This window comes from Hyaena hyaena, unplaced genomic scaffold (assembly GCF_003009895.1).
Source record: "Hyaena hyaena isolate Hyena2069 unplaced genomic scaffold, ASM300989v1 scaffold_388, whole genome shotgun sequence".
Classification (NCBI taxonomy): domain Eukaryota; kingdom Metazoa; phylum Chordata; class Mammalia; order Carnivora; family Hyaenidae; genus Hyaena; species Hyaena hyaena.
Genome location: NW_024081021.1, coordinates 1,214,366 through 1,236,823, shown reverse-complemented (window position 1 = coordinate 1,236,823; position 22,458 = coordinate 1,214,366). Strand labels below are relative to the sequence as shown.

At 37.6% G+C, this 22,458-nt stretch overlaps 1 protein-coding gene across 4 annotated transcripts in view; it reads left to right on the top strand.

The window, feature by feature from the left end:
* The window catches only part of MAP4K3 (mitogen-activated protein kinase kinase kinase kinase 3), a 194,724-nt gene that overhangs the window by 96,963 nt on the left and 75,303 nt on the right, over positions 1 to 22,458 (top strand). For all 4 annotated transcript variants that reach the window (XR_005531592.1, XM_039251258.1, XM_039251257.1 and 1 more), the window contains 2 exons: positions 3,703 to 3,793; positions 17,959 to 18,023. Coding sequence is in view for 3 of the 4 variants with exons in the window: in XM_039251258.1 (XP_039107189.1) it covers positions 3,703 to 3,793; positions 17,959 to 18,023 (156 nt within the window). In the remaining variant the exon portion in view is untranslated. The remainder of the gene's footprint in view (positions 1 to 3,702; positions 3,794 to 17,958; positions 18,024 to 22,458) is intronic.

Here is a 22,458-nt window from a genome sequence, read left to right as displayed (position 1 = left end):
GACTTAAGATTATGTGTTATTTTGTCAAAGAAAAAGTAAAGAATTTTATGAAATGTTGGAAATACAGTGATTGTTAGTTTGTATCTAAAAGGCAAGGAGGTATTAGGGATTCTGTGTTTTCTTGTAGTTTTCAGGGAAAGACCCACTCCCATGACAGTCAGGTCTCCTCCTTTGTTCTCACACATCTGACTACATATAGCTGTTGACAGGAAAGCATTGTATACCAAATAGAAACGTCTATAATCCTGTTCATTGTAATCTGTCATTTTATCTGTTCTTTATTAAATAGGACTGAGTCTTTTTTTGTTAAAAGAAAAAGTTTGTTAAAACTCTAAAACATTTGTGAAGTACCTACTACAGTTTGGACAACCTTTTTCATAAATGGATGGTAATAATTCTATCAGCTTAGAATAATGTTGACTACTGTAATAACTAAAGTAGAACATATGAGTGTCTTAACATAATCAAATTTATGTGCAGATGTTCAAGTTGTTGGGTGACTTTCTTTTAGTGACTCAGGGACCCAGACTTCTTGCATTTCCTGGGGCTTCACAGTGTCATGTACTTTGCTGATAGGGAAATAAATAGCGGGATAAGGATACATTACTTTTGCTTAATTTGACTAGATGATTATCTCTAACCAGTAACTTCTACACTGCGGAAGGGGAACACAGATTGTTTGCCAATGGTAGCTGGCTCTGCCACGGTAATAATGTTGATAGTAATATGTGTTAATTTCCTGTGGCTTCTGTAACAAATTGCTGCCAAACTTGGTGGCTTGAAAAGCACACCTTTTTCTCTTAGAGTTCTGGAATTCTGAAATCCAGAGCACGTTTCACTGGGTCAAGATCCATGTGTCAGCAGCGCTGCACTCTCCAGAGACTCTAAGGGAGAATCTCTTTGCTAGCCTTTTCCAGCTTCTATAGCCACATTCCTTGCACTCCTTAATTCTTGGCCTCCCCCTTCATCGTCAAAGCCTTCGTATAGTCAAGTTTCCCTCTGCTTCCCTCTTATAAGAACACTTGTGATTCCATTGAGATGATCCAGAGAATTCAGGGTAACTTCCCCATTTCAAGATCCTTAATTTCATCACATTTGTAAACCCCCTTTTGCCATATAAAGTCATATTCACAGGTTTTAGGGATTAGGGTCCTTCTGCTAACTTTAGGGCCATTATTCAGCCTGCTGCAAATAGTTAACATTTATTGAACACAATATGTGTCATGTTTATTTAGAGAATTTTTCATGTCTTAGTTTGTATTATTCTGCCACTTTACTTGGTTTATTCATGATCCAGTCTACTTATAGGCTTGCCTGTTTTTCTCAGTTATGGTTTTCTTCCCTCCTGTACCCTCCCCTGCCATTGTTTGGAAGATATATTCTTCACTTCAGTGTCTAAAAATCTTATGAAAAATCTTAGGCTCTCAGAATTGGAAAGAATCTTTAGAGATTATCTGGTGTAATCATTCCAGTTTACAATATCCAATTAAGTCTGCTAGGATTTGGGGTGAGGGTGCCTGATAATTTATTCTTTGAAATATAGTTCTCTGGAGCTTTGATGAAATGACTTTAAATCTACTGTAAGGCTTCTTTGGATTATTGCTGTATTAAACTCTGCTTTCTTTTTTTTCTACCCAAATCTCCTTTTTTCAGTTACCTTTAAAAATCAAATTGTGGATTTTTTTTAACTTTTTTCCCCACAAAAATGTTGAATTTAACTCAGCCATTCTCATAATTGATGTAGAAATGACTTAATAAGAAGAAAGGAAGCACTTTGGGTTCACACCATTTTCTGGGAAAGAGGTTAGTTGAAGACTTAAAGCTATTCACGGGTTTTAGTAAAACATGAGAGTAGCAAATAAGCGATTAATTATACAAAACATGGTAATAACATTGAAATTAAACCAAAAGCAGACATTCTTAGTTTAGAGTCAGCGTGTAGAGGAATTATGTGGTATTACAGATTCATTCTGCCAGCAGTTTTATTGATCACATATTAGTTGCTATGAATACAAAGATGACTAAGACAATCCTGTACCAGAGGATGTGATATTCTAGTGAGAACATGGACATACAGCCATTGATGCAGTGCCGTAAGGGCTTTGATATATCAAAGATCACCATAGATGGTGTGATACAGTTGAGAGTAACAGAAACCACAGCTCAGGGTAGCTTAAACGGTACAGGGAACTTACTGATCATGTGCAGGTATATACAAAGCTTACAGAGGCAGATGAGGCTAGCTGTGGTAGTTCAGGCAAGCCTTCTTCCTTCCCATTTTCCTGTTTCTCCTCAATGCTTTCTACAGATCAACTTTGTTGTAAAGCTATCTCCCTTTGAGGCTGTGGAATGACTACCACCAGAAAGACAGCTGTTATCCTCTAACCATCAAACTAGATCAGCTTTGATCTCATGTGACCCCTTTGCTGGTTTGGGGAAATGCATAATTGAGAGGCAGGTGAAAAAGCAAATTTAGAACTTTCAAAGTACTTAATGTTTATTAAATACTGAAATTTGGTATTAATTTTATTTGGCTTTATTATTTCTAATTAGATTTTTAATTTATTGTTGCAAATTGGATTTTCCTTAATATAATGAATATCAGGAATTCTTAATGGTGGGAAGTCAAGTCAGAAGACAGTCCTAGTTCAGTGATTTTCTTCTGAAAATTTGGAAGCATAAAAGTTTTCTGTTCTCTCTTTGGAGATCTTTGATTTTGTATTTACTTCACTGCAGAAATTAAGAATCTGACATACTGTCTTTTCTCTTTTACTTCTTCCCTTGTAACTAGGACAGTAGGGTGGGTTTTGACATTGGGTTCAAATGGTTCATGGCTAGGCTACTCCAAGTCTCCGTTAGATTTACACTAGGAAACTACCAAGGCAAGAAATGTCAGGGCTTGCCATAGTGACCTCATACTTATGGTTTGAGCTGTAACTTAGGAAATCTGTTTTTTACTTTGCCACTAATATACATCGAATCAGGCTGTTCATAGTATGTGAAGCTTTAAAGACTGAAAGTAATGCAGAGCTACTTTCATTTAAATGTAAGTACTTCCATTTGTTCTATTTACATGGTCCCTGGTTCACCACATTTGCATTCACTGCAGTTCTGTTTCTATCGTAAGTGTTCATTTAGGAGCGATAGCATGTGATACTGCTATAGGATTGCCAGATCTTATTTTGAAGAATTTGGGCAAGAAGGGAGTAGAAGGAGAGAGATTATTTCCTAATGGTCTGACCAGGCTAAATATAGTCCCGTTCTGCATCCCAGTATGGCTGGAACAAGGCATTTGAATCCAGGAGAAGCCTGTGTATGTGGGCTATCTGGTAACCCAATACTGGGCACCATTCTAAGTGTTTTACAAAATTAGCCCATTTAACTTTTCCAGTAGTCCTATGAGACAAATTATTATTATTATTATTATTATTATTATTATTATTATTTCCGTTTCATAGAGGAAGAAATCAGCGCAGGTCAAGTAACTTGCTCAAGTTAACACAGCTTAGTAAGGGACAGAGTTAGTATTTGAATCTAGATAGTCTGGGATCTGAGTTCACGCTTTTAATCACTGTACTTTTTGTTAAGTAAAGACTGAAACTGTAATTAAATATAACATCAGTAACATGATTAGGTTTTGAAACAAATTGACCTTTTGAAATTTACCTACTAAATATCCAACATGCTTGTTTTTTATTCTAGGAGAAGACTTCGCAGTTGTACAGCAAGAAATTATTATGATGAAAGACTGTAAACACCCAAATATTGTTGCTTATTTTGGAAGCTATCTCAGGTACATTTTTGTTTCCCATCGCCTACTACATTTAACAAAATAAAGTTAGCTCTAATAGCATGCCTTGTAGTTTTCTTCATGCTTTGAAGATAGGATATTTTCATGTGAATGAAATTTTTATTTGTGACCTGTTTATGTTCATTCTGTAATCAGTAGCCTAGTCTGTGATTTGTCTCTTGTACTCTTGGCAGTTCTGGATGTGGTTTCAGTGAAGAAACTGGCAGGTAAAAATGGACTTTTATGGTTAATCTTTGTGTGGTAGATCAGAGATCTAAATATGCCATTCTGTTGCCCCTTACATCCAGATGTATTTCGAAAGTCAGGAGCATCTCTGACTGCTAGGTTTTTATTAGAAACTTTTTCCTTCTTTTGTGCTTCTAGCTCAGGGTATTACATCATCCCTTCCCTTCATTTTGTCCCAAGGACTAGGAACTATAATTATTTCACTAACTTTCTAACTTCACTAACTTTCCCAGGTTCCAAAGCAAACTTAGACTGTGAATTTGTGGTCTCTTGCTTTGGTTTGGCAGGACTACACCGGGTCCCCCAGGTCATAGTCCATAGAGGTTGACCTCAAGGTCAAATCCTGTTTTTCCATTTACTTCTCTGTGCAGGTGTGAGTTGAACTCTGTGAATGACGTGTTTTTAAGGTTCCTTCCATAAGGAGGATTGGAGAATATTCTCTTCCTTATGTATTAAAAAACCTCTTCACGTTTTATTCTGAGGGATGAACTGTGGGATATATAAGGAGGCAGCATTGTCAGATGATCCCGGTGTAAAAGAACATTTCTCTTCTGATGTAGGCACAGCATATGGAAGAGACAGGGCAGTTCTGCCCACTCTTCTTTCCAGCTTGTGAAAAGCCAACCAAACCAGCTCTTCTTGATTCTAACCCCCACTCTTGAGCGGTTTTGATTGCCCCACCTTCATTAAGGCTGAAGAGTGGGTTTAATGGAGACTTTAGTTAATGTAGGGATAGATACTACTACCAGGTCCATGACTATTATATATTTTGAGTGGGTTCTGTAATAGCCAATTTATTTATTTATTTTTTTTTTTACAAATAGTTTATTGTCAAATTAGTTTCTACATAACACTCAGTGCTCATCCCCAAAGTGCCCTCCTTCATGCCCATCCCCCCCTCCCCCCCTCATCCATCAGTCCTCAGTTTTTGTCAGCATTCAAGAGTCTCTCATGGTTTGCCTCTCTGTAATAGCCAATTTAAAACCACTTAATGGTGGGTGGTTCAAACAATAACCTAACACAATTTCTGCTTAAATTTTTGTTTTATAGACAGACCCAGCACAGACAATTACTGTATCAGGTCAAAGAAACAATCTCTTAAACTCAGTTAAGTTTATGATAAAAATAATCGATTGCTGCTAATATGTTAAAACCATCACTTCAAAACAATTTGTTTTATTACTCTTGTTGCTCCTAACAAAATGACCTATTTATACTCAATTGGGAGAAACATCACAAAATATTTTTTCCCCCAAGTGCAAACAAGTCTTTGATCTAAGGGTTTTTCTGAAACATGGTCTGAGTCTTCTGGAACTGTGGGACCCTTCAAAGCCTATCGTATTATCCTGGATAGCCCCATCCATTTATATGGCAACCTTGGTCTTTCTGCCATTGAGACAGTAACATATTTGGTGGTTAACAGTTCTAGAGTAAGATTGTTTGGATTGGTTGAGTCCTGACTCCATCATTTATTAACTGTGTGACTCACAGCAAATTACCTAAGTACTCTGAGCCTCCATTTCCTCATTTATAAAATAGGAATAATAACAACAGATACATGATGTGATGGCGATGAAGATAATGAGTAAATACATGTCGTGTTAAGAACAGTGATTAAAATAGAATAAATGCTTCGTGTTAAGAACAGTGATTAAAATAGAATAAATGCTCCATAAACATTAACTCGTATTACTACTACTATTGATGCTGTTACTATTACTACTTCTTAACTGTTTGTAAGTGTTATCATGTTAGTGCCTTGTGATATTTTCAGCAACACTATTACCAATATTACTCTATGGTAGATACTATTTCGACTTTACAAATAAGATGCTTGAGAGAGTTCAACATCAAGTAATTAGTTTACAGTCCAATTTCAAGTTATTGACAGTAGGGTTCTGTGTTCTTTCTGTAATATTGTGTTCATGGATCACATGACTTTTGACCTAGCCCTTCTGCTTCCTTGCCAAAAGAGCTGACCAAATATACTTCCACCCCCACTCCTCCAGGTCTTCCCCCACCATTACCCCCCAAAAAACCTAACACTAAACTAAACTGGACATTTGACTGTCTGTTTTACTTAGGCAAGAATCTTCCCACATGGGTTAGGATGCAAAACATTTGTTCCTGTTTGGAATTCACCAAAAGGTGAATTCCTTTTGAGTTTGTATCCAGTTTTGTTTGTAAATCTTGGCTTTGGCTTGCGGCAGAATAGTGCAGCTCTTTAGTAACATGTCCATTAACCTTCACTTCTAGACATGGTACAGGAGAGGGCCAGTTAGACTTTGCTTAACAAAAATTGTATTTGCTTTAAGATTTTAGGAAATGTGTATTCTGACTATATTTTTAATATCTTTTCTTTTTGAATTTTATTTATTTATTTTGAGAGAGAGAGAGGTGAGGTGGGGGGAGGGTCAGAAAGAGAGAATCCCAAGCAGGTTCTGTGCTGTCAGTGCAGAGCCAGACAAGGGGCTCTATCTCAGGAACAGTGAGATCATGACCTGAGCCGAAATCAAGAGTTGGACGCCTAACTAACTGAGCCACCCAGGCGCCCCTTGAATATCCTTTCTTTTTTTTTTTTTTTAATTTTTTTTTTTTAATGTTTTTATTTATTTCTAGGAGAGAGAGAGAGACAGCATGAGCAGGGGAGGGTCAGAGAGAGAGGGAGTCACAGACTGAAACAGGCTCCAGGCTCTGAGCTGGCAGTCAGCACAGAGCCCGACGCGGGGCTCGACCCCACGAACCGCGAGATCATGACCTAAGCGAAAGTCGGACGCTTAACCGACTAAGCCACCCAGGCGCCCCTTGAATATCCTTTCTAAAGTAAACTTTTTCTTGGAGCATAAAATACATACAGCAAGTACACAAATTTATGTTTTGTGTATAGCTAGATGAAATTTTTAAAGGGGTACTTTTAGTCCAAATATAAGAATACAAAGAGCAAAATTGCCCAAAACCAAAGTAAAACAGACAAAATTAGAGTCATTTTTTTCAGTAGAGCTGTCTATATTAGTTTGGAGTTGTGTGATTAATAATGTAGGAACTACTGGTTTAAATAGAGGATTTTATTCTGTACCTTACATAGCTGATGAAAGTGATAGAAAAGCAAATGGTACTATAACATAGAACAGCAATTAATCTTCTCTTTCTCTAGCTCTTTTTTTCTCTAGAGATTTTTCCCTTCTTCCCTAATTAAAGTGCAGACTGAGTCAAATTTGGAGTGTGGCATACTAATGGTTAGACTTGCACGGTGTTAGAGCTAGAAGGGACTAAGAGATCTTGTCACAGGGCCTACCCTGTATACTGATGAGAAAGAGGGGTGTTGGATCAATGACTTCTTTAGGTCATCCAACTGCTCATTGTTGGTATTGGACTTAAACCAGGTGCCAGGTTCATGCAGATAACCTGGTTGGCTGACTGTTTGGTGTGCCATATTACTCAGCCTAGGAAGGCCAGATTTAGTCTTAAAGGGAACATGGTTTCTTGGATTTCTTCTCATTACTGAATGATTTTACAAAAGGCAAGGAGCTTATCTTTTTGAACTTGATACAAATCCCCTAAAATATGTGCTGTTCTTAGCAACTTTCTTCCTTCCATGTTATTGGCCATTATAGCCTATTACAACAAATTTAGACCCAAAAAATGAGGAAATTGAGCTAATGTGGTTTTTACCATTAACAAATTTCCCCTTCAGGGAATCAGACTTAACCTATGAATTTACTGAATAGATGACCAGCATATAATTAAGTTCAGAAGCCTGTTTTATAACAGGGTAGCCATCTTCATTTCCTGAAGAAATACAGAAACGGAGCTCCTGAAAAACAGAATTATCGTATGTTATTCTTAATGGGACATTCTCTATTCCTCTCTTCAATATCAGTAAAAGCCTATGTTTATTAAATACCTAAGTACATATACTGTATAACAAGAACTGGATAGACAAAACTTCTCTCTGAAGTTTAAAAAAGTAAATAGTGTAGATTTTTATCTGTATATTTGTGTGTGTTTATAAAACAACAGAGCTAAGTAATCATAGACCTATTTTTTATTCCTAGTAGAGCTTAACTATTGCTTCTTTTAAGTAAATAATGACTCTTTAGGTTCCTTCTAAGCATTCCTAGCCCAGCATATCCTTTCATAATATATTATGAAAATTGAGACAATTCTCTCCTTGGAACTCTTAAAGTTGAGGTTGAAAAACAGCAAATGCTTCTAAAAAGATAAGCCAATAGATCAGATCCATACAGTAAAAAATGTTAATTTGGCCTAGAGATTTTAAACCTTTGAAATCAAGAATACTAGTTTTGATGAGCATAATTTATCATATGATAATATATTTGCAAATCACCACCATTAACAAAGTGTTTTTACACTTCTTAGGATATATAGAATGCTGTATTGGGTTCTAGATATGTAAAGGCATATAAAACATAGTCCTTGCCTTAAGCAGTTTATAATCTAATAGAAGAAATACACATGAACAAATAATTGCAACATAATATGCTAGGTTCAATATTAATTTCCACATAAGACTCAAAGTGATAAAGATGGTAGAAACTCTGATTTTGTCAGAGTAAGGGACTCAGAGAAAGCTGTGTGAATGATATAATTCCTAACTGTTGGGTGTTAAAGTATTAGTAGGTGTTGTAGCATGTGTATATGTGTAGAAAATGTAATTTCTGGCAAAGGAAATGTATGCGTGAAAATCACGAAGTACTCAGGAGACAACTAATTGTTTCATACTAGAGCTTAAAAGGAAAGTGTGTAGTTCCAGTAGGTAAGGCCATGGAGATTTGGCAAAAAAAAAAAAAAAAGGAATCTTTTATCCCTGAATTAGGACCTGTAGGTATTGAGCATACTTGTTAAAGATTTTAACAGAGTACAGAGCAGTATATTCTGTGGCGGATGGACCTGGTGTGTAGGGGATTGAGACAGCGAGTATGTTCGTTTTGTTACAGTACATTTATTATAGTAATCCAGAAGAGAGATGGTAGTCCCTTGAGTTATATAGAAACTGGAAGAAATTTTTTTCTAGAGCTAGAGACAGGACTGGGGAGGGAAACCATAGGATCTTAATAACTGGAAATGCTTTTTTGAATGCTCACGCTAGAAATAAAGATAGTTAAGTTCATTTTAATTTATAATACCTAGCTACCCTCTTTTTTAAAAAAGGAAACTTTTAATTTTGGAATGTATTAGATTTACATAAAAGTTGCAAAGATAGTACAAAGAGTTCTCTCAGTATTCCCTAAGGCTAACATCTTACATAACCCTGGTACATTTGTCAAAACTAAGAAATCAGCATTGGTACAATACTATTAGCCAAACTAAGGTACTTCTATTAATTTCACCAGTTTTTGTCTAATGTTCCTAATTTGTTTTTAGTTTTCTAATTATTCTCGTACAAACATTTGTTTCCTTCAAGTGCAACAGGAGTAGTAGTAATAGCAGTCCCTTCAAACCCTGTGCAGGATAGATAGCAATGCCCTGGCCTCTACTAGATGCCAGTAGCACCTCCCCCGTTATGACAACTCAAAATGCCCTTGACAAGCCAAATATGCCTTTGGGGACAGAAATCACCCCCAGTTGAGAACCACTGCTCTAGGCAGAAAATTTGGTGGAACTCTCTTAGGAGATGCCTCCTTATACCAGAATTGGTAGGGTATTTTCTAGAAACATTAGTTCTGAGGGATGCTAATATGTGATTAAAACAATCGTCTATGGAAAAAATAATTTGGGGAAGTAGTGAACTAAACAAAATTAAAGAAAGTTTATTTCTTCTTCCTCTTCCCTCTCTCCTCTGCTTTTTTAAAATCCCATCCTTCCTCCTACCTTTGCTCCCCTTCCTAACTTCCTCCATCCCCATTCTTCCTTTCTTCCTTCTCTTCCTTCTCTCTTCACCTTTTCTTCCTTTCCTTCTCCCACCTACCCCTGCCTCACTGCAGGATTTTTCAGAGGCTTTAACGTATCCGTGGCATTGTTTATTTCCAAGAGAAGACTGCAGTATATGACATTCCTAAAACTGGTTTAACTGTACATTGATTTTTTTATGGGAAGCATACTTCACATAGGAAATGCTGTCCACTTACCCATTCTTTGGAAATTAGTAGGTTGAACTGGGAGTTGTTAGGTATAATTATAGAGAAATAGGTCAGCTTGTATCCCCGAATACAGAACTACCCTTCGTTGTTAAAGGGGAAGGAGATAGATGAGTCACCTATAATCTTTTGGAATGCAGTAATTTTTGCATGTCTGTTTAAAAATTTACCAAGACATTTTAAACTCAGTTTATATTAAATAAAGTTATCCTATGTTAAAACAATTAGCAGTTCTGAAACTTTTTACTTTTCACATTGACAGTTATGGTTAGGAGTTGAATTATTTTGCTGAGTATATTGGAGTAGTTACTAGCAAATGTTTTGTTCAGCAGGATAACCCACAGGTAAGTACAGGGATCAGGGGACTGCAGTGTTGGCCCGTGGCCAGCTGTCCCATCCTAGGGAGAATGATTCAGTGTGCCGGTTGCTGGCAGACATTCTTGGTGATCTTGCTCACATTTTCTTTTTCTTTTTAAATTATGTTAGGGGCACCTGGGTGGCTTAGTCGGTTAAGCGTCCGACTTTCGCTTAGGTCATGATCTCGCGGTTCGTGGGTTCGAGCCCCGCGTCGGGCTCTGTGCTGACAGCCAGCTCAGAGCCTGGAGCCTGTCTTCGGATTCTGTGTCTCCCTCTCTCTCTGACTCTCCCCTGCTCACGCTGTCTCTCTCTCTCTCTCTCTCTCCTAGAAAGAAATAAAAACATTAAAAAAATTTTTTTTTAAATATTAAAAAAATAAATAAATAAATTATGTTATGTTTGGATAAAATATATAAATCTACATCGCTTAATCAGTTTTAAGTCTGATGTTTTACAAAGTGGGAAGATTGGGGCTCCTGAGTGACTCAGTTAAGGGTCCCGACTCCAGCTCAGGTCATGACCTTGCAGTTAATGAGTTCGAGTCCTGCATCGGGCTCTGTGCTGATATCTCAGACCTGGAGCCTGCCACAGATTCTGCCCCTCTCTCTCTCTCTCTCTCTGTTCCTCCCAAGCTCCTGATCTGTCCCCCTCTTGCTTTCTCTCAAAAATAAATAAAGATTTAAAAAATTAAAAAGAAAGTGAAGTGTTGAAAGATAAAAAAGTATGTTTTAGAAATTGTAAGATTTTCAGTTCAGTGAAATAATTATTAGAATGTTAATTCCTATATGCTCTAGTAAACATTGAACTAGAAGATTAAAATTTTCCTCCCTTTACGTATTTTTCTATTCCTTATAAGACAGAAAAACAACTTTACAGAATAAGAGAAAAGAATTAGAAGAAAATTTATAGTGATACTTTGAGTATTTCTCTTGGTGGTTAATTGTTTCAATTCAGGTATCTAGAGACAAAGATTTTAGAATTTATTGGCCTGCATGAAATGGGCCGATTGACTCAAGTCCGTTCCTATTAGGCAGATGGCTTGGTGAATGACCAAAAACAGATGCAGATTTGTCTTTGCAGGAGGGACATTCATGGAACAGATGGAACTCCTTTTTAAAAGCCTCTGAATATTCAGCCTTTTTTGAAAATATCAGACTTAACTAAATAGAATGTTATAAAGTATTTTAGACATCTTAAAAGGTAAAGTATATATATATATATATATAGTATATATATTTTTTAAATCCTGATTTATTTTCCTTTGTAAGTTCAGAAAGTGATTTTACATAGAATGACTAGAAAATTCTTTTAAGCAGGATTGGGAAGGGAGATAGAGCAGCGTCAAATAGAGGATGGTGTAATACTGAAAGATGTAAGAGAGCAGAGAGCTCATTTCCTTCGTCCATGTTCTCTGCTGAGGAGAATTGTTTTCAAATTGGAAAGGGTAGGAAAATCATTATGAAGAAGGGATTGAAGCATGAGATAGATGAGATAATTATAGAGCAGCTAGACACTTTAAATGGATCTGAGCTTTGAAACTTTCATAAAAATTATATCTTATTACAGTGAAAAGTTATCAGATGGGATTGTTACCCACTGCCAGTGAGTGTCTTGACAAATAGGAGAGGCACCAAAAGATCAGTGATCAGCAATGACCAATTTGCAAAGGAAAGAAAAAGGAAATTTCTAGAAAATAGACTGTTAACCTTGATGTCCACCTTCAGCTCCCAGCAAACCTCTAGAATAAATTATTAATCAGATAATTAGTAAGCACTTATAAGAAGAGGTGATTAGTGTGACTTTAGTAAGAAGTCATGGCATCAATCCCGTCTCTCTCTCTTTTTAAATGTTTATTTATTTTTGAGAGAGAGAGAGAGAGAGAGAGAGCATGAGCAGGGGAGGGGTATAGGGGGACAGAAGAGCCAAAGCAGGCTCTGCGTAAGGGCAGAGAGCCCGATGCGGGGCTCAAACTCACAAACCATGAGATCACGACCTGAGCTGGTCTAATGCTTAGCCAACTGAGCCACCCAGGTGCTCCTCTTTTTTTTTTTTTCCTTAAAAAAGAAAATGCCAGTTTTATGTATTTATATCTTTGCTGAGTTCCAGGAGCAACTTAAGGTGACTTACAAAAATAGACTACACAGTGAATTATAACAAAAGGAATAGAAAATAGCTTACACTTATTGGGTTTATATTCTGGGTCCTTTTCTAAGGCATTTACATGTTACTTTATCCTGAGCAGATCCCAAAACAACCATTCACCAGTTTTTGTAAGACATGTAAGAAGCCCCTACTACCTGTCCTATAAATGCTTGGGACAGGTGTTTTACATGAAAGATTCATTTGGGACAGATGTGAAAGTATGTTAGAGTGGTAGTTCCCAAACATTTTGCTATCAGAACCCCTTTTATTTTATACTCTTAAAAATTATTGAGTACCACAAAGAGCTTTTGTTAATGTGGGTTATATCTATTGACATTTACTGTATTAGAAATTAAAACAAAATATTGGAGCAAGAATACATAAGCACGTATTGCAGTAGCTGTAGAGGCATGACATGACCATCACAATTTGTGTAGTTTCTGGGAAACTCCTCTCTCTTCTCATGAAGAGTACAAAGGAAAAGTTACTTTCTGGTATTACTATGAAGATGGTTTGATCTTACCCCCTGAAAGGCTCTCAGGGGCCCCCAGACCACACTTTGAGAATTATTGTTCTTAGAGGAAGGAGTCAGCCTAACCAGAGAGAACAAACTATGGTATCTTGCGTCTACACATAGCAAATTGGAGCGTAAGCAGCATTCTAAAGTTTATTGGTTGGTGGACTTGCCAGAGTCTTTCTTAGACCTCAGTTTAAGCAAAGGCAGAGAGGTGTCAAATGGTAATTCTAAACAATCTACAGAGTAGCATTTATGTCATCAGTGAGAAAACTGTTTCTAAAATTCCTTAAGCCCATTAGTACACTCACTTGTACATATCAAAATAGCTTAAAAGCAAAGCCCTTCATTGTACTCCAGAAGTGCTGACCCCTGCAATTTCCCCCAAATGTGACAAAATCGACTACATAATTTGTGGTAATGGGAGACTGTATTCCCACTTTCCGCTGGTGGGGGGAGGGGTGAGCCCCTGTAGTAGCTGCCTCTGGAAGTTAGACTCCTGCTTAGGATCTTTCCATTCAGCCTCTCTGGAGCATGTGGGGAGCGGCACAGAGGGGTTGCTTACAATTAGAAATGTGTGTCATATTGTCTGTGCTGAAGTATTTTAAGTAAAACAGTTGGAGAGGTAATAGGATGTATGTCAGAAACAGAAGTATGTGAATCAAGACTACTTTTTTAAAAGAAGGAGATTTAACAAATAAGAACAAAGCCCTATGCATAGTTTTAATGAACCAGATAAACGAATGTGAAGCTGGAGAGAATCATATGACTCCTAATTTTAACATGAAAAAGATCCAGAGATTTTAGTTAACTTCAAACTGCAAATCAGAGTTGGGTGGTTTTTTTTTTTTTTTATGTTTTATTTATTTTTGAGAGAGAGATAGAGACAGCATGAGCAGGGGAGGGTCAGAGAGAGTGGGAGACACAGAATCCGAAACAGGCTCCAGGCTCTGAGCTAGCTGTCAGCACAGAGCCCAACGGGCTCGAACCCGTGAGCCCTGAGATCATGACCTGAGCCGAAGTCGGATGCTTAACTGACTGAGCCACCCAGGCTCCCCACATATCAGTTTTTAGAGCAGTTGCTAAGAACCTGAAGATAGCCTTTAGCCAAGTTAATAGAAATATAAGTACTCAAATAAAGAAAATAATTGTTGATTCTCAGGGATAGTTAGACTTCTCCCTGTGTAGCAATCACCAGCCATCAGTGCCTTCATCCTTTGATAAGGCACACATCTGCCAGCCCCGGGCATCTGTTCTGAGAGTTATTAAAACCAGACCATGGGGCAGCTAGCTCACTTTACTATCTGCTGTCATGCCTCAGTTTCATTGGTGTGTGGTCCACCTATGAATTTTAGCTACTAGAGTGACTTCAGATTTCTTCTTCTGGTCTTCACTATTTCAGCTTTGCCTCTAAAATCCTGGTATTTTTTTCACTGTGTATTGATCTTCATGCTCAGATACCTGCGTTCGCTGTTGACATGCTGCATGGCCCATCACACTCTACCAAGTCCACTCACCTTGTAGATGTGCTTAGTCTCACCACCGCCACCATGTGTGATCTACGGCTGATAACAACTTCACTTTTTATGCAGCACTTAGAGTAGCACTTGATTCCAGATGCCACATTTTACCAAACATTGACAAAGTAGAGACCATCCAGATGAAGTAACTAAACTGAGGAGTTTATAAACCAAGCCTTGTTTTACGGTGTCGCCCCACCTATTCTAGCTTCCTCTCCTGCCATTGTCTCTTCATGTAGTCTGTGTTTGACTCACACTAAATTACCCACAGTCTTTCAAGTGTGGCGTCTTCTTTTAAATTTTCATTCTCTGAGCAGGCCCCTTCCCTGTCTCTTGGTGATGAATTCCTACACTTTAACTTCAAGACACAACAAATGATACCTCCTCCCCAAAAATTTCCCTTGACTTTCCTAGATATTCATACCTCTGGGTTCTCATAGAATGTTATTCATGCCTGGATTATGTACTTAATCAAATTACAGTCTAATGCAGGGATCAGCACACCTTTTCTGTAAAGGACCATATGGTAAATATTTTAGGCTTTGTCTCTTTCTCTCTGTCACAGCTACTCAGTTATGCTGCTTTAGTACAGAAGTAACCATAAGTGTCACTGTGTTTCAATCAAACTTTATATGAACACTAAAATTTGAACTTCATATAATTATCATATGTCAAGAAAAATTCTTATTTTGATTTTGCCCCCAACCATTTATAAGTATAAAAACCGGGGTGCCTGGGTGGCTCAGTCAGTTGGGTGTCTGACTTTGGCTCAGGTCATGATCTCATGGTTCATGGGTTCGAGCCCCACGTCGGGCTCTGTGCTGACAGCCAGCTCAGAGCCTGGAGCCTGTCTTCGGATTCTGTGTCTCCCTCTCTCTCTGACCCTCCCCTGCTCACGCTTTCTCTCTCTCCCTCCCTCCCTCCCTCTCAGAAATAAATAAAACATTTTTAAAAAATTTTAAAGTTTAAAAACCAAAACAGGAAAAAGTATCCAATTCAAAAAAGACAGTCTCTTCAGCAAATGATGCTTGAAGAGCTGACAGCGACATTCAGAAGAATGAAACTGGACCACTTTCTTACCCATACACAAAAATTAGTTCAAAATAGATGAAAGACCTAACCGTGAGACAGGAAACCATCAAAATCCTTTATAGAAAACAGGCAGTACCCTCTGACCTCAGCTGCAGCAACTTCTTACTTGACATGTCTCCAGAGGCAAGGGAAATAAAAGCAAAAATGAACTGTTGGGACCCCATCAAGATTAAAAGCTTCTGTACAGCAAAGGAAACAATCAACAAAACTAAAAGATAACCAACAGAATGGGAGAAGATATTTGCCAATGACCTATTGGATAAAGGGTTAGTATCCAAAATCTATAAAGAACTTATCAAACTCAACACCCCAGTAAAACAAATAATCCAGTGAAGAAATGGGCAAAAGACATGAATTGACATGTTTCCAAAGAGGACATCCAGGTGGCTAACAGATACATGAAAAGATGCTCACCACCACGCATCAGGGAAATACAAATCAAAATCACAATGAGATACCACCTCACACTTGTCAGAATGGCTAAAATTAACAATTCAGGCAATACTAGATGTTGGCAAGGATGAGGAGAAAGGGGAACCCTCTGGCACTGTTGGTGGGACTGCAGACTGGTGCAGCAACTCTTAAAGATAATACGGAGTTTCCTCAGAAAATTAAAAATAGAACTACCCTACGACCCAGCAAGTACACTACTCGGTATTTATCTAAAGAACACAAAAATGCTGACTTCGGAGCACATGCATCCCAGTGTTTATAGCAGTGCTGTCAACAACAGGCAAAGTATGGAAAGACCCCAAATGTCCATTGGCTGATGAATGGATAAAGAAGAAGTGGTGTATGTGTGTATGTATGTGCATGTATATGTGTGTGTATACATATATATGTGCATATACATATACATACATTACAATGGAATATTACTCGGCAATCAAAAAGAATGAAATCTTGCCATTTGCAACAACGTGGATGGAAGTAGACTGTATTATGCTAAGCAGAATGAGTCCGAGGAAGACAAATACATGATTTCACTCATGAGGAATATGAGAAACTTAACAGATGAATATAGAGGAAGGGAAGGAAAAGTAAGATACAAACAGAGAGGGAGACAAACCATAGGAGACTCTTAAATACAGAGAACAAACTGAGGGTTGCTGGAGGGGAGATGGGTGGGGGATGGGTTAAATGGGTGATGGGCATTAAGGAGGGCACTTGTTGGGACGAGCACTGGGTGTCATATGTAAGAGATGAATCACTAATTTCTACTCCTGAAGCCAAGACAACACTGTATGTTAACTAACTTGAATTTAAAACGTGTGTGTGTGTGTGTGTATACACATAAACCATTCTTAGTACCCGAGATATACAAATCAGACAGTAGGCTAGATTTGGCCCACTGGCCATAGTTTGCTGATTCTTGATCTAATCAGTCACTCTTGTATTCATTTATTTATGAAATATTTGCTGGCTCTTCTAGGCACTGTGAGTACAGTGGTGAGAGAGACAAATATATTAAGATCGAATCTTCCGCATTCAACTGAGCTTGCTGGGTTGACTTGACTTTCTATTCCATCTCTCCCCCCTGAGAGGATGTATTTCCTGTTACATTTTGAGATGAAGTAGTGAATGACTGAACAAAGAATAAGCTATTAAATCTTTGCTAATTATTTCTCTTGTGACTGATTATGATATCTTAAGTGAGTGTGAGAGAGAAATGGTATGTAAAGATAGGTGAGTGATAAATTTTAAGATTGTTTTAGAAAGACCTTTGTTGAATCTAGATGTGAGGGTAAAGTTTACATTTTGTCTGTTTTGTTGATGATAGCACTATTAATGTGATACGCCTTGAGATGTATTGCCATTCTGTGATGAATCTTCTACCTAGTTTTTAGTCTGAGCATTTTAATTAACATTTAACTTTTATAATACTGTCTTGGGAGTAGATAGGTAAACGGGGTGTGGGGAGTGGGTGGAAAAGCTTTTAACTAAAGGGAATTTCCTCTCAGTTGGATGTGCCTGATATTTTTATATCCTACAAATGGTCTCTTTTAAGGATTAAAACCTTGGATTGAGTTATAAAAACACATTATATTAATTCTTTTATTCATAGAGATTAACTAGCTCTTTTCTTACCACGTTGTATTTATGTGGTTTTTCAAGGGTATAGCATACAACCTTAAAATACTTGTTACCTCAGTCATTTTAATTATGAAAATGTGATACATGCTTATATTCTCTTTATAGGCGAGATAAACTTTGGATATGCATGGAGTTTTGCGGAGGTGGTTCTTTACAGGATATTTATCATGGTAAGACGTTATGTTTTATAGAGTTTAAGTAGAATTTCTTAAAATATAGTTATTTATTATATTAAAGCGTTAATGTTTTTGGGAAACAAAGCCAATGTTTTATTATTATTTAGATACATAAAAGAATGTAAGATATATATGGATGAAAGGAGCATTTGCCTTATAAGTTGCACAATTATATGCAGTTGAATTAGTTCCTAATTGTAAAGAAGGCATATTAGATATAGTTTCAGGGGGCATGGGTGGCTCAGTTGGCTAAGCATCTGACTCAGGATTTTGGCTCAGGCCATGATCTCATGGTTCATGGGATCGAGCCCAGCATGGGGCTCTGCACTGACAGTGTGGAGCCTGCTTGGAATACTCTCTCTCCCTCTCTTGCCCTCTCCTCTTCTCATGTTCTCTCTTTCTGTCTCTCAAAATAAATACACATTAAGAAATATAAGGCATATTATATATAATTTCAAAATTTCAGACTCAAGCTTGTAAAAATCCATGTAAAAAGGGCCTTGATGGTTAACACTAAATGAATATCTAGTTAATACACAGGTAGTATTAATACAAAGATAATTGAATTGTTCTTGCGTATTCAAGAAGCATCAATTAAGCTGTTTACTTTTTTAAAATACTAGATTCCGGGGTATTAAAAATTATTAAAAACTTTTTATTGAGATTTCATTGGAGTATGGAAGAAAGACTTGTAAAGTAAATTATAGTGTTTACTGTCTTTTCTTTCTCTCCCTATCCTGTTCTGATTCTGTTAATGGGTTATTGTCACAAGCTGCAGAGGAGGTTTATTCTTTTACTAGAGATGTGCTTTTTAAAGATTAATATAAAATAATGTAATAACTCAGATGTCAGTTTTATGAGAAAGTATTTTGGAAAAGGTTTTCATTTTTCTTTATACAGGATTTTGGCTCAGATTTTCCTATTAGGGCCTCTTAAGTCATTTGGAAGGCTGATTGTAATAAAACAGATGTTAAAAGACTGGGTAGGAATTTTACTGCCTCCATCTCACTTCACTTTACTGTATCTTCTTGGTATAGATTTTACTCTTACCATAAAGATTGACATAATAGTATTTTAAAGTACTGCTAATTACATTTGGAATAGGAAAAAGGAAATGATTGGGGCACCTGGGTGGCCCAGTCAGTTTAGTGGCCGACTTTGGCCCAGATCATGATCTCATCATTCTTGAGTTTGAGCCTTGCATCAGGCTCTGTGCTGACCTCTGTGCTGAAGCTGGAGCCTGCTTCAGATTCTGTGTCTCCTTTTCTCTCTGCCCCTTGTCTGCTTATGCTGTCTCTCTCAGAAATAAATAAAAACATTTAAAAAATTTTTTTAAAGGAAAAAGGAGATGATAGATTTTCTGGAATTATTTTTGAAGGCTTCATGAAGAAAATGGGTTTTCAGTTGATACATAAACTTTGGGTAGAAAGAAGAGGTACAAGTACATTCTAGGAGATGAAACAACAGTATAGTGATGTGAAGATGTGACAGGTGAGATCACTCTTACTGGTGTGGGGGTGTGTATTTGGGGAGTGGGGTCAGATCCAGAGAGACTTGAAAGCCAGAAGGAAGAACATGAGCCCATTTCTGCTTTATGAAAAGTTCTTTCTTTTCTGAGAATACTTTTTATTAAGTATGGTTGTTCTTTATATGTGAGAAATTGTTTTATAATGACATTTTGATTTCAAAGATGCAGTGAAAATTGAGAAATATTTGGCATTATTTTGCATTGTAGAGCACACACAGTATTTCGTGAAGCTTGTTATTTCTGTCTTTTAAAGTCAAAAAGTTATTTTCCTTTTTTTCCCCCTTAATTTGGACTGATTTATCTACTATTTTTTCTCATACTTACTCATTTAATTTCCTTCGTCCTAAAGCTCTGGCAGTTAGGTCTTCTAGTGGTGAACTGTCAGTGTTTGACCCTCACCCCTCAATCCTCATTTAAGTGGCATAGACAGATATTTGCTGTCAGCATTGTCTTCTAGCTTTTATAGTTTTTCTGTAGTATCTTCTCTCACTACACATTGATCCTTTTCAGGCGACCTTTTTCTAATTGGTTTTAAGATTTTTTTTCCTCTTATGGTGTTTTTAGTTTCTAAATATGGATTTATATTAACGGTTTTTGCTTAGGACTTAAAGTGCTTACCTCAGAGGATTTCATGTATTCATCAAGCCTGGACAATTACCAGTTATTCTCTCTTAAAATCTTTTCTACCTCAGGCTCTCTGATCTCTCCTTCTAGAATTTCAGTTAAATATACATTAAATCTTCTCTGTGTCTCTTAAACTCAACCACATATTTTGCACTTTTTAATCCCTCAGTAGGGCACTCTTAAAGTTACCGATTTTACAGCTGTGATTAGTACATCCATTAGGTTTTAATTTTCGGTGAGCGTATTTTTCATTCTAGAAATTACTTGGTTCTGTTTCAAGGCTCCCTTCATTTAAAAATATGTGTTAATGTTTTTATTTATTTTTGAGAGAAAGAGAGCATGGGAAGGGGCAGAGAGAAAGGGAAGCACGGAATCCAAAGCAGGCTCCAGGCTCTGAGCTGTCAGCATAGAGCCCAACGTGGGGCTCAAACTCACGAACCAGGAGATCATCACCTGAGCCGAAGTTGGACACTCAACCTACCGAGCCAGCTAGGTGCCCCTCCCTTCATTTTATATTTGTCTTATTCTCTTGTAATTTTTCATTTATTCTTTTACAACTTTAGTTTTTAGGGGTACCTTTCTTCAGTCTTTTTCAGATTGTTAAGTAATTCCACCAGATATGTATGCGTGGTCTTAGGCGTCTGGTCCTGTTTTCTTCATTAAGAAGCAAGAAGATCGCGGGGCGCCTGGGTGGCTCAGTCAGTTGAGTGTCCGACTTCAGCTCAGGTCATGGTCTTGCCGTTTGTGGGTTCAAGCCCTGCATCAGGCTCTATATTGACAGCTCAGAGTCTGGAGCCTGCTTCAGGTTCTGTGTCTCTCTCTCTCTCAAACATGAATAAACCTTTAAGAAAAGAAGAAGAAACAAGACCAGTTTAGTTACAGAAATAGTTTTGTCATGATTGTTGTCATTCCATTTCAACCAAATGTTGGAAGTACCAAAGTAATATGAATTTGTTAAGATTGATTCATTTATACTGATCATCAACGGGGTCTATGGGAGAAATGATTATTTTGCAATGCCCTGGGTATTTTCAGATGTACATGTGAGGGATTTACATGCTTATACAAAAAACCCCAGACCCTGTCTCTCTCTGTTCACTCTTGACTGCACCTGATTTCTACCAAATGCCCTCCTCACAGCAATGTGTGTACTCCTCTTGGGCTGGTCTGCAGAGCTCTCTGCTTACACAGCCATGTAAGACACGTACCTGGGTTTCTCTTTGTCTTCTCTCTTCTGTGAGAGTAGTGTAATGATTTGGGTTATCTTATCTAGTGAAAGAGAAAATTCTTCTTTTCTAATAACTCTGATGCTTGCGGGGTTTTGCTTTTTTATAGGTATATACAAACCATATTTTGATCTGTCATACAAAATTAGCAAAGAACTTTCCCTTTTTTGGGTAAAGCCTGATTTTTTCCCCCTCTATTATTCCTCTATTATTTCCTTTCCTCTATTTTTCTCCTGTCTTATTTCTACTTTTTAAAGTATCATTATACCAATTTTTATGTTTTGTTTTATAGCTCTTAATTCTGTCACTCCATATGACTTTAAAATTTTATTTTATTTTATTTTATTTTTAAATGTTTTTTATTTATTTCTAGGAGAGAGAGAGAGACAGCATGAGCAGGGGAGGGTCAGAAAGAGAGGGAGAAAACAGAATCTGAAACAGGCTCCAGGCTCTGAGCTGGCAGTCAGCACAGAGCCCGACGCAGGGCTCGAACCCACGAACCGCGAGATCATGACCTAAGCGAAAGTTGGACGCTTAACTGACTAAGCCACCCAGGCGCCCCTAAAATTTTAAATCTTAAAAGGGGAAACTGTATTAATTCTCTATTGCTGTATAACAAATGATCCCTAAATTTGACATCTTAAAACAGCAGACATTGTGTCACAGTTTCTGAGGGTCAGGAGTTCAAGAATGGCTTAATTGGGCAAGTTCAGCTCATATCCTCTCATGAAGCTGCAGCCTGGCTGTTAGCTGGGACTGCAGTTATCTGCAGGCCTGACCAGGGCTGGGGAATTTACTGTCAAGTGGGTTCACTTAACGTGGTTGTTGGCAGAAAGCTTCAGTTCCTTGATGGCTGTTGGCAGATGTCAGTTTTTAGCTCTGGGACAGCTTGAGTATCTTCACGATGTGGTGGCTGGCTTCCCCCCCCACAGCAGGTGATCCCAGAGAGCAAGCAGAGGCCACTCAGCGTTTTATGATGGAGTGGCAGAAGCTGTATACTGTCCCTTCTGCCATACTTTTGTTCCTTAGAAGGAGGTCATTGCTCTCCGGC